General features: G+C 39.9%; 1 protein-coding gene and 1 long non-coding RNA gene across 5 annotated transcripts in view; one reads left to right on the forward strand and one right to left on the reverse strand.

Annotated features, from left to right (window-relative positions):
- Positions 1-13,921, forward strand: part of LOC117461965 (5'-AMP-activated protein kinase subunit gamma-2-like) — a 42,541-nt gene that overhangs the window by 22,379 nt on the left and 6,241 nt on the right. For 3 of the 4 annotated variants that reach the window (XR_004553773.2, XM_034103958.2, XM_034103959.2), the window contains 4 exons: positions 7,468-7,688; positions 12,114-12,165; positions 12,868-12,974; positions 13,722-13,803. Coding sequence is in view for 3 of the 4 variants with exons in the window: in XM_034103958.2 (XP_033959849.1) it covers positions 7,468-7,688; positions 12,114-12,165; positions 12,868-12,974; positions 13,722-13,803 (462 nt within the window). In the remaining variant the exon portion in view is untranslated. Of the gene's footprint in view, positions 1-7,467; positions 7,689-11,556; positions 11,576-12,113; positions 12,166-12,867; positions 12,975-13,721; positions 13,804-13,921 lie in introns of those variants that run through there. The other variant, XM_034103960.2, reaches the window with a different exon arrangement.
- Positions 1,483-2,047, reverse strand: LOC139435635 (uncharacterized). Its single transcript, XR_011644853.1, has 3 exons — positions 1,983-2,047; positions 1,731-1,871; positions 1,483-1,585 (listed from the first exon to the last, which is right to left on the reverse strand). It is a non-coding gene; the product is annotated as an uncharacterized lncRNA (long non-coding RNA).

Consider the following 13,921-nt stretch of genomic DNA (forward strand, 5'->3'; position numbering starts at 1 on the left):
ACAAAAAAGTGCTTTACATATTTGGTACTGCACATCCCATCATGCCGTTTATTTTTTTACCTTTAAAAGCTCTCCAGAGTAGGCTACAGTACAATTGTATAACACCTCACAGTTAAACAATGTAAGGATGCATTGCTCATGATTAACAATGTGCAAATAACAGCTACCATAGTGCAATGCCCATACAGCTGCCAGCCTGATGTGCTTAACACTCATAGGCTAACTCACCAGTGAGCAGAAAGCAGTGGGTTCTATAGGAACAATAAAGAATACAAATAACCTTTCACAAACAGGTATTTCATAACTGCTTACAGTAAGGAAGACATTTAAATTATTATTGACCGTCACAGGCTGCTGTAAACTAAACACCACTCTCTCTGACCGAACACCTCACTGAGTGATTTAACTCATATGTCTAACTTTCAGGTTTCTCTTTTCAGCCGCAGACCCCATGTCGCCTCTTTATGTGCGTCGCTAAGTTCCTCGTACTACGTGTGTACTTTAAAGTGGCTCGGCATCGTTTACAATTTGCGAGCGATTTTTCAAGTTGACTGTAGTATATAGTGCCGCGCACATATACCATCAGGACGTTACTGATGGGGTGCGGCTGCGGAGTGATACTGTGTGTATGCAAGCCCGCATCTAGGACGGATCTATGTATCATGGCTGTAGACCTGTTGAGTAATAAAGATACCTCATACAAAGGTCTACGGATACCTTATTACTCTCCATGACCTGCGGTCAACTATATAGCATAAAGGACTATTACACCGTCTTTCTTGAACAATCCGAAGTGTTGCCAAACGTTTGATTTGTAGGTATTTTTCGGTGCGCTGTGTTTCTCTTTCTCCTCAACTTCCGTGTGTGTTGATAACTGAGACTCTCGGCCTCGGGCGAAGCAAATATCCAAATCAAAGATCGTCTCTACTGAGCGTTGACAGGATGAGGGGATTTTATATGAATGAATCGGTTTTTTACCGATGCAAAGACGCTACGCAATCGATGCATCGCGAGTTCAACCCGGTTCAACCCAAACTGTAGCCGATGTGCACTCTTTCAACCGGTGCACTCGCATCTTGAACGTTTATGCCGATGCGAATCGGTGAATCTTAACATCTCTACTAGATGCCGTTTGCATGGTGGAGAGCAGCAAGGTGATGAAGGGACCTTTTGAAGACAGCGCCACTGCAGCGCATGCGCACTTCTTATCTCATAATTATGACTTTTTATCTCATTATTTCGACTTTCTTATCTCATTATTATGACTTTTTATCTCATAATTATGACTTTTTATCTCATTATTTCGACTTTTTTATCTCATTATGACTTTTTATCTCATTATTATGACTTTTTATCTCATAATTTCGACTTTCTTATCTCATTATTTCGACTTTTTTATCTCATAATTTCGACTTTTTTATCTCATAATTATGACTTTTCATGGGGATTTTATTTTTTTCAAGTGGCGGAAATGGGCTTGCATCTGATGAATCAGACACCGCAGAGGATGAAGCATTGGTCACGGAGAATGAGGTGTCTGAAAGGTCCGACTCCAGCAAAGTGTGCGATACATTTTGAAGCACAACTGCAAGATAGATAAAAGAATGACATACTCAATGAAAGAAGAAAAAAAACATACTTTCAGCCCTCCAAACGTTGTTACAGGGTAATCTCAGCAAAAACTCAGTAGGGATGGGTCCCTGATTTTCCATTGCGAGTCTGAATCTTACCTGAAGACTGTCCTGTGGACACTTTGACTGTAAGGTTCCCTGCTTGTAAAAGCTCTTCAAAGACATCTGCATCCACCTCTGTCCCTGATTCATCAGTCAAGTGCAGCTCACTCTGTAGTGGTAAACCTAACTTTTCTATGACTGAGAGAGAATATTGAAATGTACCACCTGACAATATTGGTACGTTTAACTAAAACAAGATTCATTTGTTAGACTCAAACAATCAGTGATATGTATTCAAGTTATCCATACCTTTCTGAAGAAATGTACTGTAGCTTTCATAGCCTTCTTCAGTCTCAGCCACTTTCACATATTTCTGGCTTTCACCATATCTTACTTTCACCAACATGGTGTCCTATAAGAATACAAATGTATTAGCAAACATATTACAGAAATATCTAACAGACCTGTTGCTACAAAAATATAATTATGCATTTAAGTGTCGTTGAAATAATTTAGCAAAATGCTAACAGTGGAGCTCAACACCAGTGGCTAACGATAGCAGTATTATGGCGCATTTCCACTGCAGCGGGTAGCCCCGTTTAAGCGTCCTGGACCGTCCTCAAGCGGCCAGGCCAGTTTTTGGTGGCATTTCCATATAGCCTAGTACCGGCTAGCGGGTACTTTTTCTCTCTTTTTCCGGCCCCATAAAATCGTGGTTCTATCAGACCAGGCCAGGGCTGTGACGTCAACACTCGACTGCTGATTGGTCAGAGAGAATCGTCACAAGATCGCGCGCGAGATCATCCCTCGCGTCACATATATATCAAGAAGCAAGCTTGCAGCATTTTGTAAACGGAGGAGCTACAAAAATGGCAACGTCGAAGAAAAGCACACCGTGGTCGACCGAGGAGGTGACGACGTTCCTACATCTCATTGGGGATGATAAAATCCAGCGGGAGCTCGACGGAACAACGCGAAATGTGAAAGTGTTCCAGGATGTCTCTGCACAGATGTCCGAGCGCGGATTTTCGAGGACTTTCCTGCGATGTAGGGAAAACGGAACGGCTTTACTGGAGTCCCTGCAAGGTACGCTCACTTCTAACAAAGAAGTCTATTTTATCCTTACATTAATGTTCGACAACCCATGCTTTTATGGAGCCCCAAAGAGCTACATAGCTAGCTAAGGCAGATAGCCTTAGCTAGAGCTATTGTTTGCTAACACCATATGTGCCATTGTTTACGTTCAGTTTTTATTTTCTATAGTTGCTGTTGCTATTTAGTATTGTGCTGCAGTAGTTTGTGGAATTAACAAGTCATTTTGCTGTTCTAGATGATTACATTGGGACTCGTGAGGAGGAACATTCCCGAACAACGGGTGATGGCAGTGTTCCGTCCACATCGTCAGTGAATCCAGAACGGACCCCAGCCGAAGAATCGACACCGACTCAACCACCAACACCGAGTGCCATCACGACACCGCAGCGTGTGGTTCTAGGTAAGAAATAGAAATGGCAAAACGACTGGAATTGTTTTTTTAAACCGTGGATCATCCATCGTCAGTAATTAAAATAAGCTATATCACTGTGTGGAAATGCTCTGTTACAAGTAAAGTCTTAGCTAGTAAGCAGCTAGTACAGTTGTGTGTGACATCCTATCATATACATATATTTATATTCATTATCAACAGGCTGGACATAATGTAATTCACTTTCACAATCATTGTAAACATCTAGGGCCAGAACTTTCTTTAGTTCACCTTACTGTTGTTCTGTTTATACATGTTATTCTTATATCCTTGTGTGACCTGTACCTGTACTGTGTGTTTTCCTTATTGCTAATTATTATCTTATTGTCACCCAGGCAAGAGGAAACGAGGAGGAGAGGATCGGGCCCAGCAGGAACGGCACCATGACTGGGCAGCGTCTCCTCCATGATACTTCAAAAAACCTTAATAGTTATTGTACATATTATATATTTTTTATCTAGTTAATTTTTAAATGCAACATTTGTACTTCCTTGTTTATTTATTTTCTTTAAAATGTTCATTTTATATTTACAATTCCATGTATATTTATGCTGGCTGCAATACAGTTTTACATTTTTTATTTGTATTGTTTAATGGCATGCCTTTGATACAACATTTGTATTTTTATACTGCCATCAATAAAGTACTTCTTTGACTTATCTTATCTCTTGTTGATAATGAATGGCACCCAACATAAAAAAATCATAAACATACATGAATTTATAAAGCAATAACAAACACCATCAGTTAGGAAAAAGCCCCTTACTTTTAAGAGATTTAAAGCAAGAAATTGAGTTTGCTAGCTTGAGGTCCTACTCTAAAACATTATTACATGTTTATTTTGTAATGGTATTAAGAATACATGATAAATACATAATACATGTAGAAATTGCTCAATTGTAATACCCTCGTTCTACTACACTCAAACAACACATTCCTTATATATTTTAAAGACCAAAATAAACCTATAACCCATTCAAGCAAGCTTTTAACATGTCTAGAAGAAAGATTGAGGTTATATTTAATATATTATTTTATGTTGTGGATACTTTAGTCTCCATCCATGTTTACAATTGTCCACACTATTTTACACTTGCATTTATGAATATAGTTTTGCTGTGTTTTACACTTTAGTATTTATGTTTATAATCAGCTTTGATATTTGCTTAATTGATTAGAAAGATTTTCTTTCCATGATCTGATATTTCCTCAAATGTTATTATGGGGCAGTACTTACTGGTGCTTGAATTTCAAATATTCAATTCAGATAATATTTGTTTAAAACATTTGACAAACACATGTATATGAAAAAAAAAAAGGATTTATTTATGTTCAATACAATGAATACAATGCAATGCTTGCTGTGATCACTTTCCTTCTTGCTGTGATAACAAGCCACACACCAAGAAACAAGTAAACGATCGCTTCCACATCCTCCATTGTTGTGTGTGTTTTGTGAGTTGTGTCGCATTGAAGATGACGCCACTGCAGTTTTACCCAGCGTCGCTCCGCCCAAAAAGCTGATCGCCCCGCCTACACTGCGTTGCTACCCCAGGTCCTAAAGTGTAATGGAAATGCGCCACGGCCTCGGACGGCCAGCGAGGCAGCCCGAGGCCTGAGCGAGGACGCTTAGGGACGCTTAAACGGGGCTACCCCGTTGCAGTGGAAATGCGCCATTACTGACATGTGGAGCTGAACATGCTAACACGTGGAGCTAAAAACCTGTGGCTAACGATAGCAGCTAATATGACTGACAAGTTGAGCTATTAGCTGCTATCGTTAGCCTTGGGTGTTTAGCTTCACATGTTAGCAATATATATTAAAGTAGCATATATTAGCCTCACATCTAATTCATATTGCAGGAGCTACTATTGTTGGTCACAGGTGTTTACCTCCACGTGTTAGTTAGTAATATTAGCTACTATGGCGTTTAGCTCCACCTGTTAATATGAGTTGCTATCGTTAGCCGCAGGTGTTTAGCTTTACTTATAGCAGCTAAACTTACTAACACTTTAAGCTTACAACCCGCGGCTAACAATAGCAGCTAATATACTAACACATGGAGCTAAACGCCCCAATAACAGACTTTGTAATGATATTAAAAAGATGTTAGGTTAAACACCCCTGGCTAATGATAGCAGCACATATTACTAGCATGTGGAGCGAAGACAGCAGTCAATGTAAAATAATTAGTATTTATGTAGCTGAAGGTAAGCGCTGTTCAGTTAAATAAATAAATACCTGTACTAGGCTACTGGTTCGAAACATTTACTTACACTTTGGTCAGTTTATCCTCCAAATAGAATGTGGTGGTATGCTCCTCCGATTTGGTCTCCCGCCTCGACTGCGCGCACACACATTCACAGTCACGGCCACACCCAACAGAGCAACAGCCAGTGATCCACAGAAAGAGAGATTGTAACACTGGCTATGTAATTAAATCAACACTCTAGAGTTGTTTGGAGAATTCAACAATTGACTCCCTGTTTCAACACCAACTCGTTTTGAATAATAACTATCTTGGAGTTGAATGACACTTAAAATGAGTTGAAACAACTCTATATTTAAATTTCCAACACTGAAAATATAACACTTTTGATTTTGCTGTGTACATTTACATTTAAATAATGCCATTCATATTCAGTTTTCTCCATAATTATACAACGTGAATAGTAAAATATTTTAGAAATTATGTGATTTAAATTCAGCTTCCAGTGACACATATTTCAGACCATACTGTATATCCCATGTTCTACTCCGTAAACCTCTTTATTTTATTTTACTGTTTGAATCAAAGCATTAACCTCCAACAGCTGACTCTCAAAAACAATATACAGTAATTGAGTGTGCTGTTTATGGCCTCTCAAATGTCAAAGCCTCTTTAAATCCAGCTTGCGAATCCTATGATGGGTTGTGTACGTTTTTATCTTTTTAAAATTAAATATAATTACTAGTAATTGGCACATTTTGATTTTATTGGTGTTTCTTAGTTGTTGTTTTTTAAATGATTAAGCATTCATAGTAATGGTCTGTTATCCAAAGCAGCAGACTGTTATTCAGAAATAACAGACCGTAGAATGCTTTTTGACCAATCAGAATTGGTTATTCAACAAAGCCATGGGACATAAATATATACTGTACATTCCAGACTGCAATAATGTGACCACATAATCTATATAATCTGATAGTGGTGTATAACAAACTATTTATAAAAGAGAAGCAATAGTGACAATACAAACGTTTGAAGACACACATTAAAGCTAAAACATGCTGATAATTGTTATTTAAGTTGACATCATTTAGTTTGGTGCAGTCTTTCTAATGGTGGTTTACCTAATGCAGCCCTGTCTGTCAGCAACTGAGCTGACACTTTCAAATCAAATCAGGTTTTATTTATATAGCACATTTTAAAACATTTTTTTGGTTGAGCCAAAGTGCTGTACATGCAAATAATAAATAACACATTACTACAATCGCAAACGGAAGACAATAAATTACAATAGCAAATATAAAAATCAAACACAGGGAAATGTCAGGAGTCGTGCTCCGCTCTGACTAGAAGGCCAGGGAGAAGAAGTGAGTTTTTAGTGTTGATTTAAAAACCCCTAGGGTCTGGGCCGACCTCACATGGAGGGGCAGAGCGTTCCAGAGCCTGGTGCCATCTGCTGCGAAGGCTCGGTGCCCTCGGGTTTTGAGCCTGGTCTTGGGCACTACCAGCAGCAGCTGGTCAGCCGACCTTAATGCTCTGGCTGGGGTGTAGCGATGGAGGAGTTCGGCTATATAGGCAGGAGCCAGCCCATTTGGTGCTTTAAAAACAAATAAAGGAGTTTAAAATCAATTCGGAACCTAATTGGAAGCCAGTGCAATGAAGCCAGAATTGGGGCGATGTGGTGACGCTTTTTGTGGCCAGTGAGAAGACGTGCAGCTGCGTTCTGCACTAGCTGCAGGCGTCTAATTGATGCCTGGTCCATACCCACGTATAGAGCGTGTGGTTGGATTATTGCAACTTTATCTCTGTCATCAGTACCGCTGACTCTCTCAGCTCCTGATGGATCAGATATGCATTCCTACTGTGTTATAGCATGTGACAGCGTTGATGGTAGGCTACAGCAGTCACGATTGTAACACGTTAGCCTTGCCAAATAAGTCTTTCAGGGATGTCAATCGGCATGGTGATTAAGTTTCACTTGAAACAAAGTATGGACTGACATTGAGAGGAACAAGCGTTAAATTGTGGTATCTATTGTTGACCTTTTTATCTCTCTGCAGCCTCTGGACTCTCCACACCACCCACCACACCCACCCACGCGCCCAGCCAGCCTGTGTTCACCCAGGAGGCCGTGCCGAGCGGACCTGAACGCCCCGATGCGAGATCGCTATCCCGCTCCATCTCCACCCCTCCAGACACAGGACAGCGTCTCAGCCTTCCCTCTGCTAAACCCCCAATCCCCTCCTCGAGCCTTGTGCCATCAAACTCTACCTCGCAACCAGTGAGTCAACAATATACTCATTTTAAAGTAAACATGTTTCATTATTTGTTTGTCTCGGGACAGGTTGGCTTGTGAACAATAAAGGAATGTGCTAAAACTCAAATACATTTAGATGTGCAGCCATGTTAGAACGTTCACATGAATTTAGTGTGAAAAGTTGTGAATGGAACAGAGTAATTTCACATCATAATTACAAAAGGAGTTCAAAAGTCCCCTATCCTGTTAAGAGAGTGGCGAAGTCACGCCCATCTACTTCCGGTCCATGGGACCGTATTTCGGAAAAATAATGTATTGAAGTCAATGGAGAGAAAAAACGTATCTTTCGATCCTGTTTGAATTGTGCCATGAATTACACATATGTTTGTCAATCTTACAAAATAATGTCCATGTCAAAAAAGTCAGTTTGTCGTAAAACTGTTGAAATATAAGACTATGAAAAATACGCAACTAGAAAGACTACAAATCCCAGAGTTGCGTAAGTGATGTCACAATTGTTTTCCTCCACTAAAAGAGGTAGCTAAGATCAGCGCCATATAGATATAATCTATCTATATCTGGCTAAAATAAGATAACTTTAACCACGGTTGCCAACTCTCACGCATCTGGCGTGTGACACACGCTTTCACTCTCAATCTCAATATCTCTCAAGCTGCCCAAACTATTCTCACGCCAAAAACAAGATGAACCGGCGATCGTTTTTGGTTGGTTATTTACAACGTTGAGTTGACAGCTGCTCAAGCTGTGGATCCGCTCCCTCCCCGCCCCCACCACTGTTAACAACATTAACAGACAGCAGAGCAGTGGGAGCCGGATGGTCAATCCCCGACCCGTATTGCGCATGCGCAGATCTAAGATCCAGTAGAAATGATAACAAGTAAAAGTCTGCTGCTTATTGTTCTACTTGGCCAAAAATAGAGTCAAAGAGTATATGAGAGTGCGTTAATTAATATATTTGACAGTTTGGAGTAAGTCTGTAGATTTGTGTGTGTGTGTTTCATGTAGGCTATTGGCCTCTCACAATAATTAATTTTGTTGGATACATTTTCCAGGAAATTATTGCGATAAACGATAATATTGTCGGCACCGTTGTATGACCATTTTAGACCACTGACCTAATGATAATATATAATAATAATTCAAGTACATCCTTTCAAACTGCTAGTCACATCCTCATGTAAATGTATCGAGGTCAGAAAAGTTATCGAGTTCATTTTTATCTATCGTACGATAAGTCAATTAATTGCTTATCGCGACAGGCCTATGCACACAATAAAACAGTGGAAACAAACATGTATTTGACTTTCATTAGTGAATGAAACTTTGTGCCCTTTATAGTCTGTGTCCAATATTGTGTATTCCATTCGTACATCCTATATGCTAAGGTCCCGCTATTGACACGATAGCAGTCATTTAGTGTGCATACAGTAGGCTATGTGTAATTAAACCCATGATATCAAAATCTCACTCCAGCCAGGTACCCACATTTGGCAACCCTGCTTTAACAAGATGCCTGTGTGCTTAGTACCAGGTTGTTATCATACCAGCAATGGGTCTTGCTCGTTCTTTCGCTTCCCGTCTGATGAAAGGACCAGGAGTGGCTGGATCAAGTTAGCTACCTAGCTAGTAGCTAGCCCGTTAGTTAGCATTACAGCCTTGTCATTTTTATTAGCCTTAATATGAAGTAACATTAAGTAACCCACAATGTTAAACAGTAAGAGTAGTAGTCATATTTCGTGAACCCTTTGAAGAGTACTGTCACCGGTGTGATCATTCTATAATACACAATTTAAGCCCGGGGGAGAAATGCTAACGCTAACATCGGCGATCGCCGCTATTTTCTACTTCATGCTATCTGCACAAATGGTTGATATTAAACATTAAAAAGATCAGGCAGTTCAGAGAGAATCAAAGGAAGGCAGGCAGCTTTGCATGACATTCTTCTGGACGTGTTTCATTGTGGTGATCGTGAGGGTAGTCAATCGTTTTGTTGTTGACAAGAGAGTAGTGACGGCCATCTTGGTGACGTGTGTTGTTCTGCGAGACCAGAGATGTAGTTCATTGAGCGTTTCACACAAACAAATGTGTTACTTCACAGTTTTACGACACATTTTTTTTTTTTTACTTGCAAAATTATCTTTTTAAATTGACAAACATCATATGTGTAATTCGTGGCACAATTCAAACGGGATCGAAAGATAATCTTTCTCTCTCCATTGACTTCAATACATAATTTTTTCGAAATAAGGTCCCATGGAGGTCCACCGGAAGGGGAGGGACTTCGCCATGCTTTAGAAGAATGTGGCATGATTTAGCTTTCATGGGGCTCAGAAATAGCATATCATATGCATGTGATTTCCTAAAATAGGTGAAATATGTATGCTTTAAAGGTGGGGTAGGTACGTTTGAGAAACCGGCTCGAGATACACTTTTTGTTATATTCCATGGAATGCTCTTAACATCCCGATAGCAATGAATATCTTAAGTGCTTTGACAAAAAATACATAAACAAATATCATCTGTGGAAGCCGTAGTACTGTAAAAAGCACGACCAATCATTTTAGCCGGCCCGCCCTGAAATAACTGGATGGCCTACCTGCCTGTCAGCCTTCCGTCTGTGCACACATTTATCTCGTCTTGTGCCCTGATTGGTCATGTGCGCGTTCGTGTGTGTTGGAGGAGGGGCTCTGTAAGCAAGTGGCATATTTTTTCCGGCTGTGTATTTTTAAATTCTAGCGCACTCGAGCTGGTTTCTCCAAAATTACCTACCCCACCTTTAAGTCAAAAACAAGACTGAATATGTGACAACTTTTGAATGTAAATGCTGTCTCTTTCCATCACAGTCATATTTTCTAAAAGTACTGAAAAATACAACATGAAGACGTTGATCTAATAACTGTTATTCCTTTGTGTTTCTATAACTGAGAAATAGAGTACAGGGTTTTGGTGCAAGGGTTTTCACTGTGGGTTTTATTTAGGATTAGAGTCAGTGTTACCAGTTACTTCTGTGCCAGTTTAATGAATAATTATCTGAGGGTCCTCTTTGACCAGTCTGCTGTGAATGATTGTGATTCTTACAGAGAGGGTAAATCAATATTTCATCACCAACATTGTATACTGATACTAACACCAGAGGACTCATGATTTAGCTTGAAGACCGATGAGTCAGTGCCTGTCAGCCACTCTGTGCCCCCCCCTTCATCCCCCAGTCCATCATTCAAATGTAATCTTCTGATGCTATAGTCTATTTTTTGCTAGATCCAATTTCAAAAGCAATTAATTTAATGGATGAGTGTATGCCTGCTTTCTTCCAGCTTGCTGTAATACAGAGTAAGCTGCGTTCCCGCTCTGATGCAGCAGGACAAGATTTATGAAAGTGCAGGAGCAGGTTTTTGGCAGGAGAAGTGCTGTGTCACCATTGCAGGGCGACACTAGGGACTGCTTAGCATCTAGAACAGGCTTTCTCACAGTGCTGCAGTGGCTTGTTGTGAATATACTCACAAATTAAGAACCAAGGGAAAATCACGTATCCACAAGCACAGTTTTGATATGCAAATCTCTCAGCATGAGGCAGCATTTGTTATGCTATAGGAACTCGCCTATGTGCAAGATGCAAATAGCACAATTTGCATGTCATATTTATCACGTTGTTTTCTCTGCCGAGGCTCCAAAGAGTTGTTTTTGCAGAGTTAAGCCATGTTGCTCGTTTTGTCCGAAGAAATTAAATCTGAGGATGTCACCAGGCATCCCCAGCTTCTTGCTGCTAAGCAACGTAAGGGATTTCCTAATATGGTGAAGCACCCAGTAGTTGCTCTGCGTGGAGGTGTGTGTTCACAGAGGTGGAACTTCCTGCTTTTTCTTCACGCTGTGTTTGAAAGACTTTTCTGGCGGTACGTGATGTTTGGTAGATTGTAGCTTTAACAAATATGTCAGCTCATTTATAGTGTCGGTATTAATGCTCGCTCTACTGTGTAGTGCATGTTTGAGCAGCGTGTAGACCAGTCTATGGTGTAAACATTAGTTCCCCCTACTGCAGCAAATGTGTCAGGACTGTTCCACTTTGAGTTTAAAGGGGTGTGTAGTCTAATAATAATGTGCAACTGAAGTTTCTGCCTGACAGCACAATGTCCATGTCACGTTACCTGTGGATATTACGCGGACTTCATCAAGATTAACGTAGTCGGTGAAACGCCAGTGACGCACGACGTTATTTTATTATTATTTTCTTTGGTGTGGTTGTTTTGGTGTTGCGCACGGCGCACCGCACTCGATAAGACCATAATAGTCTGCTGTGGCCGCTGGGGAAAAGTCGCTTCCCCCTGCTGATCACTCGCTATCCACAGCAAAGTTTGTTGGTCCGCTGCCGTGTGTTGTTGTGAGGATTTGCTGCGATCTTCACTGCACTCTTCTGTCTGTTTTACCTCTCAGGTGTACGGTGTATTCGAAGGCATGCTGGAGAAACTTGAACTAGACGATGATGGTAAGTGTCTCACTGCTCTATCTGCTGGTTCACTGCTCTATTTTGTTGCCTCCAACGGCATGTAAAGGTGACTTAACATCAGGATTTCATAGGTATTCCACCGGTTTCTAAGCACAAAGTCTTATAAATCACAGCCGTCTGCTCATTTTGTAAGAATAATACACCTATCTAAATGAAAATGTTTTCAATGAAAATACTATGATGCAATATTAATAAATCAAGACAGATACCTGTGGAATGTTTTTAAAAGACATGTTATATCTAAATGGTATCATATTAAATACGAGTTATTGTTTTGCAGCATGTGAGGCTAAAACTAACAAAAAATAACTATTTCAAATATTTGTAATACCCAGACCACATAGATGTTTCTGTTCAATGCTCATTTGTTTGACCAATTACTTTGTATTCAAACTTAATTCCACATGCGGGAAACAAACCCAGTCATTTTTCTAAGTGCATCATCAGTGAAGTACGGCCCTACTTTGTTGTCTGTGTTTTTCCACAGTTTCTGAGCTTGTTGGTGCTTAAAGTAGATCTTAATTATCCGTACGATGGAGCAGCAAAGTGGCTGTAAGTGGTCCGGACCCATAATGGTTGTTTAGGTTCTCAGAGTGTGTTGTTTCCAGGCTGTCATTATGTATTCCCTGTGAGATTTCTCCTTCCTCTCTTAAAGTATTTTCCTGCTTTTTGTTCTCACAGCTGCTGAACCTGAGAGTGATATTTACATGCGCTTCATGAAATCCCACAAGTGCTATGACATCGTCCCCACAAGCTCCAAGCTGGTTGTGTTCGACACAGCACTCCAAGTCAGTACTGTCTCAATATAACGTTTATTGTGCCTCCAGACAATCCTTTATATGGTCTTTGGAACCAAAATGTGTATTCAGCCTAAGTTAATGTTCAGTAAAAAAAAAGCCAGAGTATTTGCCTCGGAGCTCTTCTATGAAATGGTTGATGAAATTGTCATAAAGCTGTTAAACAGTAAACCTGAGGAGGAATGGCCTCTTTGATGTCTAGATCTTCAACCACTAAATCCACTGAAACTCGGTGTTAGCTATCATTATCTGAAAGAAACATAAATACTAAAACCAACCCATAGCCACCAAGAGTTTAGAGGATACTTAACAAAACACAACCCAAGTCTCTCTTCTTCTACTCATGAGAAGGTGACTTAAACAAAAAATAAATCATAAGAGGATTATGATGGCTGTAACTAACAATAGTTTTTCATCTACTTTCGCCATTAAATTAATTGGAATCTATGGTATGTTAAAAATGTGTAAAGAATTCCTGCCACTAGGTTAGTCCAAGATGACGTCTTGAAACGTTTTAGTCTGACAAACAGTCCAAACCCATTTGATTTTAAGTGCGATAAAACACCACATATAAACAACAAATATTCGTATTTATGAGGCTTGAACAAGTGAATATTTGCTAGCCCACTTGATTGATGAACTCTCAGGATTAAGTGTTTCAGGAACATCAGAGACAATCACAAATTGTTGTTAAGTATTAATCTAAATTGGTTTTTCATTTCAACTTTTGCTTGAAAGGTGAAGAAGGCATTCTTCGCTTTGGTAGCCAACGGTGTGCGAGCTGCTCCACTATGGGACACAGAGAAGCAAAGCTTTGTGGGTAAGAACCAAAAAACAGAAGAAGTCATGAAATGTTGTATTTAAGAGTTTGCAGTATGAATGTTTTATTCATGGTTTTCATATTTCAAAGAATGCTCGATATTTTGAAACTGTTTTAC

Source organism: Pseudochaenichthys georgianus, chromosome 17, assembly GCF_902827115.2.
Source record: "Pseudochaenichthys georgianus chromosome 17, fPseGeo1.2, whole genome shotgun sequence".
NCBI lineage: Eukaryota > Metazoa > Chordata > Actinopteri > Perciformes > Channichthyidae > Pseudochaenichthys > Pseudochaenichthys georgianus.